The 17827-nt window shown below is 44.7% G+C and overlaps 1 protein-coding gene across 1 annotated transcript in view; it reads left to right on the forward strand.

The window, feature by feature from the left end:
* Window positions 1-17827, forward strand: part of GPC6 (glypican 6) — a 1001808-nt gene that overhangs the window by 965581 nt on the left and 18400 nt on the right. Inside the window, exon 7 of the mRNA XM_024567031.4 lies at window positions 11050-11186. Coding sequence (XP_024422799.2) covers window positions 11050-11186 — 137 coding nt within the window. The remainder of the gene's footprint in view (window positions 1-11049; window positions 11187-17827) is intronic.

Below are 17827 nucleotides of genomic sequence, written 5' to 3' on the forward strand. Positions count from 1 at the left end.
GCCCAGAATGTAAGGCTAGTTTTAGGCCGTGTAGTGATTCAAGCACTTAGTTGAGTGTTGGTGGTGTTACATGGCCGAAACCTGCCTGGGGTTCGCTGACAACGTGCATGTAACAGGACCCTGCTGTCATCCCCAAAACTTATTTAGAAGGTTCCTGAAAGAAACCACATTACAAGTGCTTTACCCAAGCGCTCCAGAACCCACCAAAACATTACAGTATAGACAGGCACACTCTGAGACGTGAAAAATAACACCAAAGACTTTCGCAAACTCAAAATAAACAGAAAACACATTCTGGTGGATAGGATGCTAAATGCTGTTCGGGCTTCACACAGATGGAGCAAAGAGATCAAGCATGCTGCGTGTCTTCGGCTCTGCACTGAGCTAAATGGCGTTGGTGAGCCCTACCTCCTCAAGCATCTTAGGACGGCTGTATTTACAGAAGAGGGTGTATTCCCTTGGAGACTTCGGGACTTCACCTACCCTGCTCCCGGCTGTCTGTACGTTCTCACTCTCGCTGTGCGGGAGAGTAGTGGTGAACAGGCGTGTTCACAGACCCGTGTTTGATCGCTGAAGCAGTTCTCATGCCTCGAACTCAAATGCAGAGACACACAGTGAACTGAGTGACTCCGGGCTTCTCTAGAGTCAAGTTGGAAGGTCGTTGTTGTGGAAACTGGATTATTATACTCTCAGGTTGCAAAAACGGCATTGTGATTGTGCACTTCCCTGAACTTGACCAAGTAAACTGGCCTTGTCTAAGAGGTAAAGATGAGGCTGCTTTTGCTTCTTCAAACAGATTGTTTTCCAGAGCTAACAAATGACCTTCAGCATATTAAATATTCACACTGTTTTTTCTTCCCCCTTGATATATATTATTTAATGTATAGGCCTTTAAATATTAACCAACTTCTTTCTAAAGATATGGTATATATTATTTACATCCGGTCCCATTATGTTTTCATACAGGCAAAATTGGCATGTTGGAATCTTTCTGAAGTCTTAAGCTAATAGGGCATTTGGCCAGGGGCACACACTGGTGTCCAGGGAAGTGCCCTCTGGTCTGTGTGTGATGGAGAGAGGACAGCAGGTGGCCTCCTCCCAGTTCACTTCTCGCACTTCACAGGGAAGATGCAAGGAAATGAAAGGTCGGGGTAGATGGCTTTGGGCCCCAGGTGGGCCGTGGGCAAAGTCTCTCAGAGGAGATCAAATATATTCCATCAAAGGACCCACAGAGGAGACAAAGGTGATACCAGTTCAAAAACACCCCAAATCAGAGTGTAACAGGTCACTTGGTAGGAAACCAAAGGGAAGGTACTAGAAACAGTGTGTCTATATAAGGATTGTAAAGACGACTTAAGATGGGATTCATTCCATTTTTAGTTAAATTCTCATGGTTTTTCTCTAAGCCAAGATCATCTTTGAGACCTGCAAGGCTCTTCCATCATACCTGTGTAAATAACACCTGGGAGGACATTCACAGTGTCACAAGAGTAGAACCTAATTACATGACCACAGGGCATCATGTGAGATTCCCCCCTCCCTCCAGGGATAACCAGGTCAGGGGAAAGTGCTTTTGATGGGGAGCCTGCAGAATTTGCCTGCATCTTCCTAACTCTCCAAAGGAAAGCCCAGAAGACAGTAGCTGGCAGATAATCAATCATTTATGAAATCATACTTTCCTTAGCTGATAATCAGCAATTCTGGTCAAGTATTTATTAGTTCAACAAATATTTTGTAAGCACCCAGGGCATGTACCGTGCTGGTTACCAAGCCTCTGCTCTAGAGCAGATGTTTCCTGGGAGTCAGGAGAGGCAGAAGCCGAAGACCAGAGGGAGGCTGAAAGTGATGCCTTCCGGCCTGATAAAGCCATCCCACTGGCACAGGTGAGCCTGTGGGAGCCATGGCGCATTTTTTTTTTCTTCTTAATCCCTCCAGATAGAAATGACTAATTATCCACCTTCTTAATGCTCCTGATGGCAGAGTTCAGAGGCCGCCACCCAAGAGTAAATATGGACAAAGTTTTATTGGCTTGGGAGGGAGTATGATTTTCCCCAGAAAGGAAAATCCCAAATTGATGTTCACGCTCCCCTAGTCCTTAGCTTACCCATGACCGCTGTATCTGCTCTACATCTGTTTAACTGCCCTGGACAGGGAAGCGAGGAACACGCCAAGGGCAGCAACTATGCACTGGCCATATTTGTTTCCTCAGACCATCGCAAAAAACCCTGAATTATTAGAAGGCAAGTAAGAAGTATTTAATGAATGAACACGAGCAACAGAAGCCTTTTTCTTACTTAACCAATGTACTGGAACTTTTTCTAAATCATCATGCACTTCCCTCTCTCCTTAAATGGATTTCACTGAAAGTTTTTGCTTGCTAAGTACTGATTCAAAATATATCGTATCAGTCCCTGTAGACTACTGAGCTCTAGAATGTTTAGATATCGTATCTCTATCAGCAGATTACTAGATTCATAGATACCCAGTGTATTTGTAACTATGCATAAATTATATGTAAGCACCACTGAAGGTACATTCTGTACCCTGTGAAAGTTATGCAAAATTAGAAGCTTTTGAGCAATGAGATAAAACAAAGAATCTTTATTATTTTTACTTGATAGTGTTGCAGGTGTATTGAGAGTAGAGAAATATGATGCTTGCCATTTTGTTATTACTCACTTGTGCTTGTCCTGTTGGAAACAAAAGAAATCCGAGCTTTCTTTGCCAGGGTCATTTTAAGTCACCTGTCCATTTAATGAGTTTGTTTAAAGCTCCATGATCTAAACCACAAACACATTCCAGTATGTGTGGACTGGGGTGGGTTTCAACACTCCAGGAGCATGCTGGTGAGGGAAGTGGGAACTGTGAACCGCTTTCCACTCTGAAAGTCTTGGTATTTCCACAAGATCATCGAGAATTAGCCATTGCTGCGTGGACTGATTAGGAGGCACATAAATCTGTAGATAGGAGGCAGTCTTAATCCTCTTATATTTTTATATGTAAATTCCATTTCTCCATAAGTGGGGAGGAGGGTCAGCTAAGAGAGATGGGAAGACCATGGCCTTTTGCTTATCATTTTCAGACTAATGAGGTCTTTTCAAAGGACTGGGTTGTGTTTTCCTCTTTATTTGGGAGCCTGCTTATATTCTTGTCCTTGAGGCACAAAAAGGAGTCTTCCCGTGAATAAGAAGGATGAGGTTCAGGGGCCCGAGCGGACACCAGCTCTTCTATCTTGTATTTGTTACCTTAGAGCACACTCAGCATTGCTTTTCTAGCAGAGAGAGATTGCAGGAAGTCTAGCACCACAGCCGTTTCTTCTGACAAAACAGCGTTCAAAGGCCCAGCATCTCCTGTGAGCGCTCATCAGTGGAAACTGTCTCCTGGAAACTTGCTTTTGTAGCAGCTCAAGAAGCTTGAAGTTCAACATGTTCCACAATATTAATAAACTCAGGCAAAGAGCTGGCCATCAAACTGGTAGGAGCAGGCCCTCCGATGGACCCAAGGGCATCTGGACGTAGGGTTGCTCTTTCCTATTAGGCGTCTCTGGTGTAACATGGAAATTTCTTCTGGTCACTGGCTGAGGCTGCACGTGGCAGGGCTTCAGGCCTGTGCCCTGCTGATGTGGGCCTCTCCCCACTGCCAGTAAGAACTGCAGGTGCCAAGTAACCTGCAGACACCAGGCCCTTGGGGGAAAATTAATTTTTTTCTCATATGCTGTTGCTTGGGAAGGCCTGGATGCGAAGGTCAGCTTCCTCACTGTAGTTTTTGCAAAGCGTTCGCTCAGTCCTCCCTGAACTGAGATCATCTCAGTCTAACGTTAAAGGGAAATTGAACAAAACCTTTACTTGAGGGAACTGAAGGGAGCATGTCAGTCTGTCTGGTGGCACCAGGAAATGGATTTCCTTGGATTAAATGCACTTTGTGTATTTCTAATAAGATGACTTTCCAGAGTGACATCTGTTATGTTCACACTTTTAAAAGGTGAAATATAAGTACATTTCCTAATAAATCCAAACAACAGAAATAAAAATGGAAGTCCCAATGTTTTCATCCTGCATCAGTCACGCTGACTCATCTTGCACACCCCCAGGAGTATGCACACACCTCTGACTCCCGCCCAGCACACGGACTTAAATGTCTCTGTTAAGCCTAGAGGTCAAGAGTCACGGTTCTGAAGTCTACACTTGGATTTTAATCTCATCTTCACCATTTAATAGATGCAGGGCAAGTTTTCTTATTCCTCTAAGCTCCCTGTTTCCCATTTGCAAAAAGGGTACAACCTTCAGCACACACACACAGTGTTGAAGATTGGATGTGAGAGCCTTAAAAATAGACATGTGAAAAGATGCTCAATGTCACTAATCAGCAAAAAAATGCGAATTATAACCACAAAGAGATATCACTGCACACCTGGCAGAATGGCTATCATCAATAAATCAATAAATAGGCACTGGCAAGGATGTGGAGAAAAGGGAAGTTTCGTGCACTGTTGGTGGGAATGCAGATGGTGAAGCCACTGTGGAAAGCAGTATGAAGTTACCTCAAAAAATTAAAAATAGAGCTGCCGCATGACTTAGCAATTCCACTTCTGGTATTTACCTGAAGAAATCCAAAACACCAATTTGGAAAGATATGTGCATCATTATGTTCATGGCAGCATTATTTACAATAGCCAAGATATGGAAGCAGCCCAAGTGTCCATCAACAGACAAATAGATAAAGAAGATGTAGTACATATACAATGGAATATTACTTGGCCATGAAAGGCATGAAATCTTACCATTTGTGACAACATGGGTGGACATAGAGGGTATTATGCTAAGTGAAATATGTCAGACAAATATAATATCCTATGATTTCACTAATATGTGGAATCTAAAAAACAAAATAAACAAAACAAAAAGAAACTCATAGATACAGAGAAGAAATTGATGGTCACCAGATGGAAGGAAGTTTAGGGGAATGGGTGAAAAATATGAAAGGGATTAAGAAGTACAAATTACCAGTTATAAATGTAGGGATGTAAAGTACAGCCTAGGGAATATAACCGATGTTATTGTAATAACTGTGTATGGTGTGAGGGCTACTGGACTCAGCAGGGTGACCATATCATAAGGTATATAAGTGTCTAATCACTATATTTTACACCGGAGATCAATATAATAATATATGTCCATTGTAACTGGTAAATTAAGTTTTAATAAGAGAACGGGAGTGTCTTAGCTTAACAGAAGCTCACAGTTAGCCCCATTTATTCTGAGTCAAGTACTGACCAGAGCTGAATTTGGCAAAACTCTTAAACACTATGTGCTCTGACAACAGTCTCCTTCTTCCCCAACTTCGCATTATTTTTCCCATCTTCAAAAATACTAAAATGGTTGAAAAAGTAATAAAATGCACATTCATATACCTCTCATGCAGACTCAGTAATGCTTGACTATTTTTGCTATTTTCAATTAAAAAACAAAGCACTTTATTCCCTAAACATCTTAGCATGGACCTTCTAAAAGCAAGGACAGTGGATCTCTCATACAACCACAGTGCCATGAGTACACATAAGAATATTAGCAGTAACTCAATAATACCATCTACTGCCTATTTATATTCAGATTTTCCTCAAATCCCCTGCTTACAGCTGGATGCCCACCTCCAAGTCCAGGATTCCGTGAATGAATAGCATTTGCTTTGTTATGCTGTTCCAGTCTCTTTTTCTTTACCACACTCTTCATTCCTTTTTCCCTCCTCTTTGGAAGAGTTGAGGCCAGTCGTCTTATATGATGTCCCCCACACTGGCTGTGTTTGAGCATTTATGTATGGTGTTCACTTGGGCCTCTTTCCCCAGTGGAAGAGGCCCCAAAACTGGAAACTGGGAGTTGTTACGTCAGTGTCTTGACAAAATTCAGGTTAAACGTTTGGGACAAGATCCCTTTGTAAATGAAGTTGTCAGACCACAGTATTTGGACAGTTCTTTCCACTCTTTGTTTTGGGGAAGCCCTTTGCTTTTAACAGTCCTTTGTTGGTTTCCTCCCTCTTTTGTCTAATTTTACGGTTCTGTCAGATGGGTACATCAGTGGTACCACTGTCTTCTCAGAGTCAAAGATTCAAGGTGAAGTATTAAAAAACACCTTAAACTAAGACTTCATGTCTCTACGGAAGCCAGGAGTTGACATGGTCAGAAATTAGAATAAATTTTCCAGACAAATTGTAAAAGGAGGCTCATTTCCCCCTCTGTGGGCCCCAACAGTGTTTACATGGACCGGGATCCCCCAGTAGTATTTAATACTCGGGTATGACTAATACTACAGTATTTCATACTGGGGTATAAAATCCTGCAAAATGGTAAATATAATTTGCAAGTATTGGAGAAAGTGCATCTGACCTTGAATAGCTCATTCGGGAAACAGAGAAAAGAAATTGTAAATCCCCTATGTGATCCCAGTCTTTGCTCCCATGGGTTTGCATGATTAATGAATCAGGACTCACTGTTATTGTCAATAAGACATTTATAATAACTTGCTTGTTAACGTGAAGCTTAGCCCACTATTGTGTACACATAGTTTCCAAGGAAAAAATAAACAAACTTAGGTCTGGAGCTACAACAAAGTAGCCCCATATATTTATTATTCAGATATAAAAATAATAGAAAATATTTCTAAATGGTGTGAGAATTGCAAAACTTTCTTGAAACTGAAAAAGAAACTGCGGTCGTTCAGCTGTCCTTCAGAATCAAAGGCAAGTGCCTCTCCCGTGGCTAACAGTGCCGGTTTCCAGCTGTCTACACTGCTATCCCCGCCGGAAAGGGCATTGGCCGATGTTTCCGTGCGGGATGCTGAAAGAGCATCCCCACCTCACTGCTCCCTTGCTGTTATCTCCTTCAATCGCACAGGACCGTGCCTGGCTACTGAGCTGCCAGGGAGAACAGCCCCGTTACAGAATGCACCGTGGTGAATCAGCAGGGAGGCACCCCCACACTCCTCACGTATCCACACCACTCCTCTCCCCGCCTCTGAGATAAACGCGCACAAGGGGTGACCCCAACTATTTTGTGTTAGCTATATTGTCTACGACCTGGTAATAGAGCGGGACAGGTCAGTCCATTTTCTCAATCGACATTTATTAAGCGCCTATAGCATGCAGAAACCTGTGTCACCAATGCGTCCTGGTTTGCCCAGGACTTTTCAATTCTAGCTCTGAAAATTTGGTGTCCTACAATCCCCTATGTCCCAGACAAACTGAGATGACTGGTCCCCTGACCCGTAGTAACCACTGAGACAAAATATTTGCACCAACGAGCATGCGATCTAAGAGGGAATCAGAAAAGTAAGCCCGTTGTAAGTTCAGGCTGATCAGTACTTAGAATCAGGACCAGGGCGCTGTGGAACACGGCGGTTGGATCTAAAGCTAACATGGGGATGGAGAACGCGCCTTCAAAGAAACGTACAGGAGTCGGAGCTGAAGGATCAGCAGCACAGCATGCACAGCTGAAGTCAGAGAACATTACAAGAGAAGATGCCTGTGGGACATCATGCACTCTTATTCTCTCTGTGTCAGAAAATACGTATTTCATTCACAGTCCCGCGGCGTGAAGGTGGGAATTTAGTGAAGTAATTATCAGAAAAAGGATGCTGATTCTTGGTACACTTTATAGCGGGACAGAATGCAGCTCACAGTATGTCAGCCCTCAGGCTCGTGAGAGTGTGCCGAGTGAGTTGTGAGTGTGCACCGCCTGACTCTCTCTCTGGGGTTTCTGTTGGAAACTGAGTGGCCTGGAGGTGACAGCAGGGCCTGAAGACTAAGGACACCGAAGCTGAACGAATCAAACATGACAGATCTTATTTCTGACCTATTTAATTTTGAACAATATTCAAACATACCAAAATGTGTATTATAAAAACATATACCTCCATCTGTGTTCATTGATTATTAAAAATTCACCACATTTGCCTTCTCTCTTTCTCTATACACCTATGTATTGATTATTGCTATTATTATTAAGCCATTCTAGTGTAAGTTATGGAAATCATCACCCTTTCACTCTGAATACGTTAGCATGTATCTCTTAAGAAGATGACGTTCTTCTATATTACCACAGTACAATTTCCTGTTCGGGGAATTTAACACTAATACAGTAGCATTCATAGAAGTTATTATTCAAATTTGCCAACTATCTCAATAATGTCCTGTATGAAGATTTTTTGTGATCTAGTGCCCAATCCATACCTCTTACTCTCCTTAATCCTGAAGACCTTCTCAGCCTTTCTTTGTCTGTTATGACTGGTATTCAGAGGAGTGCCGACCAGTTGTTTTGCAGAAGGTGCCTCAGTTTGGGATTGTCTGGTGGGTCCCAATGGATTCAGGATATGAATTTGGGCTGTGGAATGATGTGTCTTTCTTGTCACATCACATCAGGGGGCACATGACATCAGCTTGTCCTGTTACTTTGATCCCTTGGGCAAGGGAGCAGGGCCGCCAATTTTTCGCACTGTGAAATGACCAGTTTTCCATGAATAATCTGTGGGGGAATGCTTTGGGATTGTGTGAATATCCTGTTCTCCATCACACTTTTTACCCAACATTTGTTGGATCTGTCCTAGTTTGCTAGGGCTCCTGCAGCAATGAGCCACCAACTGGGTGCCTTCCAACAACAGAAATTCAATGTCTCACAGCCTGAGGGCCAGAAGTCTGAGAGCCAAGTGTCAGTAGGGCTGCTTCTGCCAGAGGCTGTTGGGGAGAATCAGCTCCAGGCCTCTCCCAGCTTCTGGAGGTTTGCTGACAGTCCTTGGAGAACCTTGGCTTGTAGGTAATCACCCCATCTCTGCTTTCACCTTCATGCAGTCTCCCCCTTGTGTGTCTCTCTCTGCGCCCAGTTTTCCCTCTCTATAAGAACACATTCATACTGAATCAGAGCCCACCCTAGTGACCCCGTTTAAACTCCATCATCTCAATGACTTCATTTCTGAATAAGGTCACAGTCACAGGTACTGGTGGCTACAGCTCCGATGTCTTTTGTGGAGCACACAATTCAACTCACAGCAGCATCTGTTGATGACACTTGCTGAGGTCAGTTATGACCATGGTGGTTGCAGAATGGTAATCTTTCCAATGATCTTTCTCTCAACATGTATGAGTTGGTATTTGGGGGGGGAAGGTTCAGATATTGTAATTGATAAACAGAATGTATATCCATCCATGGCTGGGTAGAAATGGCAGTTATCTTTAAAAAAAATAATTAAATAACAAAACGCACACACATCTGTGCCTGGAGAGGTGAGCAGAAAAGGACAGGTTCTTACTGCAAACTTTCTAACCCAGTCAGATTGGCTGGAAGGAGAATGGGATAGGGGGAGTCAAAGAGTATAGAGTTCAAGCTATGTTAAACATTTCCTGCGTGTAAGCCACTTCTTGGAATGTCTTTACTCATGGATTTCTCTCACCCTCTGAAATAAAAGTAACATCACACTCTTCACAGATAGGCCCCAGGTTCTCTGAGTCAGCACCTGGTCCTCTTCAGCCCTTTGTGGGGAACAGACATCACGCAGTACTGATGCCTCTGTCATCCTCAGAATCACGGTGATGCAGGGGCTACAGAGTATAATTCTGCAACTACTGAGAAACGTGACTGGAGCCAAAATAAAATGTCAAGTCTTTTATTTCTTTGTGCTCACTCTTGAACCTGACCAAAGGATCCTTGGGATCTTTTTCTCAAATCTGTACTCCACCTACAGTAAATAGAATGCTTCGCATCCAGAGGCTATTGATCTCAAATGTACGATAACGCCCTTAGGTCTCAGTGGGTCTCCCTCCTAGGACTTGCTAGAATTTGCTGTACAGATGTGCTAGGAATGGCCTAACAGAGCACCTCAGGCTGGGTGGCGTAAACTGCAGAGCTGATGGTCTCACAGTTCTGGAAGTCAGAAGTTCAAAATCAAGGTGTCGGCGGGGCAGGTTCCTTCTGAAGACTGTGAGGAAAGAATGTTTTTCAGGCCTTTTCCCTGGGCTTGTCAGCAGCTGTCTTCTTCCTAATCTCCTCACATGGTCTTCCCTTTATGCATACCTCTGGGTCTGAACTTCCCCTTTCATAAGAACACCAGTCATTTCTGACTGGGTTGCCCTATTGGCCTCATGTTAAACTTCCTTTCCTCTGTGAAGACCGTATCTCCAAACAAGATCACATTCTGAAGTACTGGGGGACTTCAGCATAGGAATCTGGGGGACATAATTCAACCTGTAGCAAGTACATTTCAAATGTCCATCGACTTTCCCAATATTCATAAAGGTAGCACAGGAAATCAAGGTTGCGATTACATGAACCTAGATGTTAATTATGGGCCAAGGACCAACGTGGTACAGAATTTCTCTCCCTACCCTTTCCCAGAGGCACAGTCAGTGCTGAGCCTGAAACTACCAACGATGGTGTTACTAAGCTTCTCCTGGCAGTCCGTCCAGAGGGCTGTGGACTTTACTCTCACCTGTATTTGAAATGACTTTTATCTCCCTGGCACTAGAGATTTTTACACGGGTTTGGGTTGCTGCTCACCATCCAAGTGCATGCTACCTGGGCTTGTCAATTAGACAGGAGCAGAGGTTACCAGCAGCTGAATTAGGGGCAACAAGCGTTTCCTGCAGAAATAAGTAGCCCATTGGGAAAGGCGTCTGTCTCTCAGTGCATTGTTTGGGCGCCTTTACCTGACATCTAGACAGATGATTCTAAAGACTCTCTTTGGGGTGTTTGCAGTATGGTGCACCTACTTCTCCCAGTTGGGGAGAGGCCCGAAGCCAGTTGAGATGCTTCACAAGTGTTTAATTCAAAGTACAGAACAGATGGGAATCAGGAAGCCAACTACCTGAGCACTCTCTGCCAGAGTGAGACTGAGGGAGGAGGGAGTGAGATTTTCCTGGACAGTAAATCCTGTGTCTGTCTTAAAACTGAGAAAGAGTTTGCGCTAGTCCTATCACAGGTTCTGTAAGTGTCACCGGTGAGGTGTCCTCGGGGAGACATGACAGCATTTAGGGAAAATAGTCACTGACTTCCCTTACTTTCTCGATCAGGTCACAGACATAAAAGAGAAACTGAAGCTCTCTAAGAAGGTCTGGTCGGCGTTGCCCTACACCATCTGCAAGGACGAAAGCGTGACGGCGGGCACATCCAACGAAGAGGAGTGCTGGAACGGGCACAGCAAAGCCAGGTGAGGAGCGACGCACAGTTCCTGCAGACCGGGCTCTGCACACCCAGCTCCGGAAGGCACTCCTGGCACGGCTCTGCAGGCCTGTTTATGCAAAAAGCAATGGAGGGTGGAGGGGAGCAGTCGTCACTCAGCGACAGCTGTTCAGAGTGACAGGTTTGATGGGCACCTGGGAGCACTTACTCTCAAGGTGCCATTAAGCGTGGAGTCCTTGTTCCGAATGCCTTGCCTCCGGGTAACGGTGGAGGCGAGCAGACAGATGCCAGGTTACGGATATCCCGAGACCACGAAGAGCCTTTTATGTTCACTTAATGACTTTAGATAGCGCGGCTATTTTTATCCATAGTTCAATTTGCACAGCTTGCTGGTTTGGGGCGGGGAGGGAGGGGGATTCCATCACAAGTTAAACAGGAAGTGAAAATTCAACTGTAATTTTTTCCCCCTCGGAGAAAGGAAATTTTTGAAGTGCTTGTTGAAAGGGTAAAGGTAAAACAAATGATGGAGGAACCCAGGAAAGGTTTCCCATAGGGCCGGTGCCTTGGAAAGTTCCGTCGCAATCTCCTGTGGGGAGAGGGCTCTGTTTTCACCCCGCTGCCCTGCCACCCAGTGCTTTCGCTGCTTGATGTGCCATTTCTGAATTTCTTGATTCAGCCCAGAAAAGGGTTTGGCCTGAGTTTTCATGGGGTAGAGAAGTTGGACACGGGAACGGCTGGGAGTTGGCAAGCAGGGCAGGACACCAGGAGAGGGGCCTGCCCAAACCCTCCCCATCGGGGATGCAGGTGGGTAGAGCAGCTGGTAAATTGGCCTCAAGGAGTCTGGGGATTAACCAGCAGGTGGAGAAGCTAAGGGGTGGGGGTGGGGGGGTTGTTCTGGAGCCTTACTGGCAGTTTCAAGCTTATGAAGCAGCTGTGACCAAAAGGGAACAAGAAGATCCACGGATGTTCAGTTCAGAAGAAGCCGCAGCAGGAAGCAGGGGTGCAAGGGAGATGCCCATTAGGTGTTACTTCTTACACTGCGGAGCTGTGTGTTGCGCACCTATTAGCAATCAGATTATTAGCTACACTAGGGAAAGCTTAGAAAAATGAAAACCAGACAGCTGTGGAAGAAGCTGTACTCTTTCAAGCAGCCCCAAAATATCAATATCCAAATCTTCGATGATGAGGTACAGAAAGATATTCAGGATATCAACATGCCCCTCAAACATGGCTGGTACTTTACCAATGTCCAACCTTTTCGGAGGGAGACAGTGGCCAGCAAATTCAGCTGTGATTTGACAGCCTCTCATGTGTCTTTTCCTAATGACTGTACAGAAAGACACTGTAAAGGATGACCAGATGGCCTAATGAATGAAGAGGTTGATTTTTTGAGCTGCTCTGTTGCCCATCTGTGTTTACCTTTCAGCCTTGGCTAAATGAAGGCTGTGTTTTGAATTACATTCCCATGGATGGTTACACAGGTTGGTTAATATTGGTGCATATGCAATGTCTTACAAAAAGAAATACAAAAAAATGGTTGCAAGTGTGGATTGGGAAGGGAACTACATTCCATCGAGAAAGTGAAGGGAGAAGATAAAGATGATTGAAGTTAGAGCTAGAGGAGACTGGGATGGCTCAGCCAAGTCCCTCGTTGCGTCCATCAGGAGCGCAGACAGGGTCAGCGAGCAGTCCAAGGTTATCCAGCAAACAGGGGGACAGCTGAAATCTCCCAAATCTGAGCCTGGTACTCTTTTCCCTTCTATATCCTGCCTCTAAAGCAAATGACCATTAAAAACAGCCCTCCCCAGGCGAGGAGAACAAAAGAAACAGACGTGTAGCTCTGTAAAAAGTGTAGTGACTCTGCATTCATTCACTACGCCCATCGTTCCGTCAGCAACACCCTCCAGCACTCCCTCCGTCCCGACCCCGTGCAGGGCTCAGAGAATGCAAGGCTGTATAACGTGGCAGTGTTGTCTGTCAGCGCACAAAAAGGCACAGCAGCTGGAGGGGGCACCGTGCACTTTGGAACTCCAAGTGCCACACCGTGGGACTGAAGGTTTGGGAAAGGACCCCACAGGGGAGAAGCTCCTGGAACGGTACTCAGGGGCCAGATTTCAATTTTTTCCCGAGGTCCCCAGGAAGCCACTGGAAGATTTTATGCAGGTGAGGGAAATCATCAAATCTCATGCAATAAAATCCTTTGCAGGAATATTCCCGAATTTAACGCAGTATGTTATCTAAAAGAATATTATAATATACTTACAATAATAAGTATATTATTAAAAAGATGAGGTTGTCAAATGTTTGTGACTCGAATTACATTCCCACTGAAAAAAGTATAATTTCATAGCTTTCTAAAATTCTCCTACAGCAATGGAATGTTAATATTATAACTTTTATTTAATGGCATAATAAGTAGATAACCAGTAAGGATTTGATGATTTAAATTTAATTGAAGGTTTCTTCTCGTTCAGATATTAAGCAATCTTGAGAGGAGCTCATTTAATGAAATTTTACTGAACTGTTTTGTAAGTTGGAAATTCCAGTTGTAATGCAGATAATAATCTATTGTTTCCTACTTCTGAAGTATGGATTTTCAGAAAACAGGCTTTTAAAAATGCTTGTTAAAAAAAAAGAAACAAAAGTTATTCTATTATCCATCTGAAATAAAAGAACCAGAATTTTTTTTTAGTCTGTCGCAAGTATTAGTGGATTTGGAACCTAGATGCTTGTGAGCATTGATAGATATCGTCACAGTCTGGAGTTTGTACACGCAAGCCCATGGGGTGAGACCCCTGCTAACGCAACATTTCTCCCTCCCTTTGTGTTTTAGCCAGTGGGCTCCTTCAGCCACGTTCTTCAGTTCACATCCACTCCTGCAGCCCTTTTATCAGTCTATGTATTTGATCAGGCTTGTCTTCCATCCCCAGAATTTCTCCTGATTATTTTCTGAACGCTTCTCCGTGGCTCGTTACCATAGTTCCTTCGTTCAGTTTCCAAAAGCAAAATCACCCTACAGTGGATATGTCCACTTACCCCAGCCATTACCTTATTTTCCCAAGTAGCTGTTACTAAGTGAATGGCACCATTGAAATTAATGACTTGAAATGGAGAGAGCAGGAGACACAGATGTGGCTGCTGTGTCTGTGCTGAGCTAATGGCCAAGGGTGTGTGAGCACTGCCTCCCCCAGAGTCTGAACCCAACTTTGGCCCCCGGTCCTCACCTTCACCCATCGCTGGCAGATCTCACTCTGCTTTAATAGCTAAACAAGTCTGGAAACAGGAGGTGGGGCACAGGAGGACACTCTGCCCTCTGATGGGAAGAAAGTGCTGGGTGCCCATGGCCCTGTCAACACTGAAATCTCCATTCTGGCCACAGCAGGTGGTCAGGAGGGCCCCTTCCCTGCTTCCCCTTTCCGTTCCAACCTGTTGGGGCAGTCTGAAAACCAGTGCAGTGGCAACCCTAAAAATAGGTTGTAAACTCTAAAACGATGCTTCTCAACCATGAATGTGCAGGTTCAATTCTTGAGCATCTTGTTCGAAATGAAGTCTCTGATTCAAGAAGTCCAGGGTAGGGCCTGAGATTCTGCATTTCTAACCAGCTTCCAGAGGACACAGTTGTTGCTGATCTGGGCACCTCACTTTGACCTCCAAGACTCTAAGGCAGAGTTGGCCAGACTTGGCCCATAAAATGCAAGGCACGCAATGGAACAACACACTTATACTGACAAAAGGATTCATTTTTTTAATCTGAAATTCAGTTAACTGGTAGTCCTCTATTTTATCTGGCAGCTGTACTCTAAGCTCCTATTAATATGAAAGAAATTCCCCTTTTTATTCCTCAGAAAGCAGGTCACAATTTGTTGTTTTCTCTTTGTCTTCATGGATGCCCTTGATGTTCTCTTTAATGGGGCTTTGCTTATATTAAAAACAGCAGCACCTGGGCCTGGGAGGTCACCTGGCTCAGTTATATGGTCACTCACTAAGGAGAACTGGAGCACAGGCCAGGTTGAAATCATCACGCATGCATCAAGAGTGAGCCGTAAGCTGGAAATACAGCACAGCCTTCATAATTGCAAGAGACTGTCCCCACAAACCTCTGGTCTCAGTGGGTACTTTGAATACCTGGTAGTCTAGTGCTTGATTCAATTAGTGGCTTAGTCAGCTCAGGCCGCTAGAACAAAAATACTGTAGACCAGATGGCTGAAACAGAAATTTATTTCTCACAGGCTAGAAGTCCAAGATCAAGGTGCCAGCAGGCGTGGGTTCTGGGGAAGAGCTCTCTTTCTGGCTCATGGATGCTGCTTTCTCGCTGCATCCTTATATGACAGAGAGACAGGGACTCTGATCTTTTTCTAAGAGCATTGGTCCCATCCCCACAATGCCCCCTCACAACCTTATCAAAACCTAATGACCTCCCAGAGGCCCCACCTCCAAATTCCACTGCATCGGGGACCAGGGCTTCAACATGTGGTTCTTGAGGGGAGCACAAAATTGTAGTCCATACTAGTTAGTACAAAGGATTACGTTCTACTTTCCCACAATAGCTAATAAAGAATTTTCTTTAGAATTCATGGCAACGCCTGCCACCCAAGAAAGGCAGCCTAGGATGCATCTTCAGTGACCAGTGAGGAAGTACATTTGCGAGGGTAACTTCCACTCCTCCTCTTCCTCACTTAGCTCAGCAACGTTTTAAGATGAAACAGGAGAAGGCGCACCAGCCTCTGACTCAACTCAGACAAATAGGAATGGAAAGGAAGCTAGTAAGTAAGGGGAAAAAATCGATAATAATCTAGAAGGCCAAAGGGAAAAAAAAATTAAAGAGTTGTGGTGCAGGTTGCAAATCTAGGCTCCCTCAAGTTCCCCAGGTGAGCCTGGAGAGCCTGGGAGGATATTTGCAGTCATCTGTCATCGCTGAGAAGGTGCCCTGGGCTGCCAGGTAGCCAGAATGAGCTGTCCGTACAAAAGCTAGAGAAGAATGATTAGATGGGAGGCAGGAAAGCGTAGGCTCAGGAAGAAATAAAACTTTTATATGGTTAACATATACAGGTCAGAACTTTGTCAGGCAGCAGCAAAAGAAAAAAATAAGGCCCTCGAGTTCATATAAGCTCTTCCTTTTTGCTCCTATAGAAGCAGATTCTTGCTTTTTGAGGAGGCAGCCACATCAGTTCACATCATCCATATCTTCCTTGAAGATTGCTTTCTTTTCAGGGGGATGCTTTTTGTATATTCATAGGCATTAAAAAGGAAAGGGGGGATGGGAGATGATAAGAGCGGGCAGGAAAAACACAAATGGAAGCCAGTCTGAGAGGCAGGTCCCAACAGCACGTGAGTTTCATGATAGAACTTACGCATTACAGAGTCTTCCGGTTTCTTGAGTTAGGTATTTTCAGGATCCCCCCTCTCCGCATAAAATTGGCAAAAGCAACTTTCCACTTTCGCTTCTTGCAAGCCAGTGTGTGGCCATCACTGTGTCCTTTCTTTAAAACAGCCCCAGGGAGGAGGCGATCAAAGATGCTGGGTAAGGGGTGGGGATTAATTGGGTCGTTTGGAAACAGAGCTTTTGCAGGGAGCCTCTGCTGTCTTTTAAGGCACCTGATCTTCACAGAAATAACTGCTACCCCAAGGAAATCCTACCTGCAGCCAGGAGGTATGTACAGTAAATTGTCAGAAACTGGAAAATTAGAAAGAAAAAAAAATCTAGAAAATAGATCAGTCACTGTCACCCGCCACTGAGTGGATTGACTAGGCAAAGAAAATAGCAAGTCATGACTGGGTAAGTGTGAGCAGATGGAAGAGGGACGAAATGATGCATGGGGATGAGAAATCCGTCAAGGACAGTGACTTGGCAGATCTGGCAGGACAATATTGTCTTAGTCTGATTGCAAAATATGTCCTAAAGCACTCTAGCTGCATGCTAAAGGGCTGTAAAATCCTCGATGCATCCCCAGCTGGGAAACACCTCGGGAAGGTGGGAAATCAGTCTGGAGAGAGAACTGGCAGCTGTCAAGGCTGGCATCCCTGATCGCCCACTTATCTTCTGTGGAACCCTCGGGAGGGAAGACCCCGTGAGGAGGGCTGACTATCCTGGGGGACAGGGACCCTGTGTGCACCTCCTGAAAACAGTGAAAAATGTGGCTACCAACAATAGGAAGGAAGCCCACAGCCGTGGGCAGTCACAGCCCTGAAACCTGGCTCGTGGGTCTTCTTTCCCATCCGCACTGCAGTTTGCTGTCTCCGGTTCTACCAAGAAAGAATGGGCTTGGGAGCTCCTGCCAGTGAGTTAAGAGGCCAAGTCAAAGAAAAGTAGCTTCTGCTCCCTGCCGCTACCAATGAGCCGTGTGTCCTCCAAGAGTCCCCAAACTATTTCCTGCCACACACTCTCCAGCTGGAGGAAAGCCAAAAGAAATCATTCCTCTGTGCATGAATTTACGCGCTAAAACTCCAAAATCTGCTGCTGTCAGGCAGGCCTAAGAAACAAGCGTGGCGTTTGAGGGAGCTGTGTTGGCAACTTAGTCTTCATAAGAATGTATTAGAATTGCAGAGTGTGTTATATTTTCCAAGCATTTTCATATGCTTTCACTCAAAATGGCAGCTTATGAAACAAATAATGTGCTGTTTTATATACACATGAGTGTATGAAACGAGTGTATAAAGTAGCTAAATGAC

This window comes from Desmodus rotundus, chromosome 13 (assembly GCF_022682495.2).
Source record: "Desmodus rotundus isolate HL8 chromosome 13, HLdesRot8A.1, whole genome shotgun sequence".
Classification (NCBI taxonomy): domain Eukaryota; kingdom Metazoa; phylum Chordata; class Mammalia; order Chiroptera; family Phyllostomidae; genus Desmodus; species Desmodus rotundus.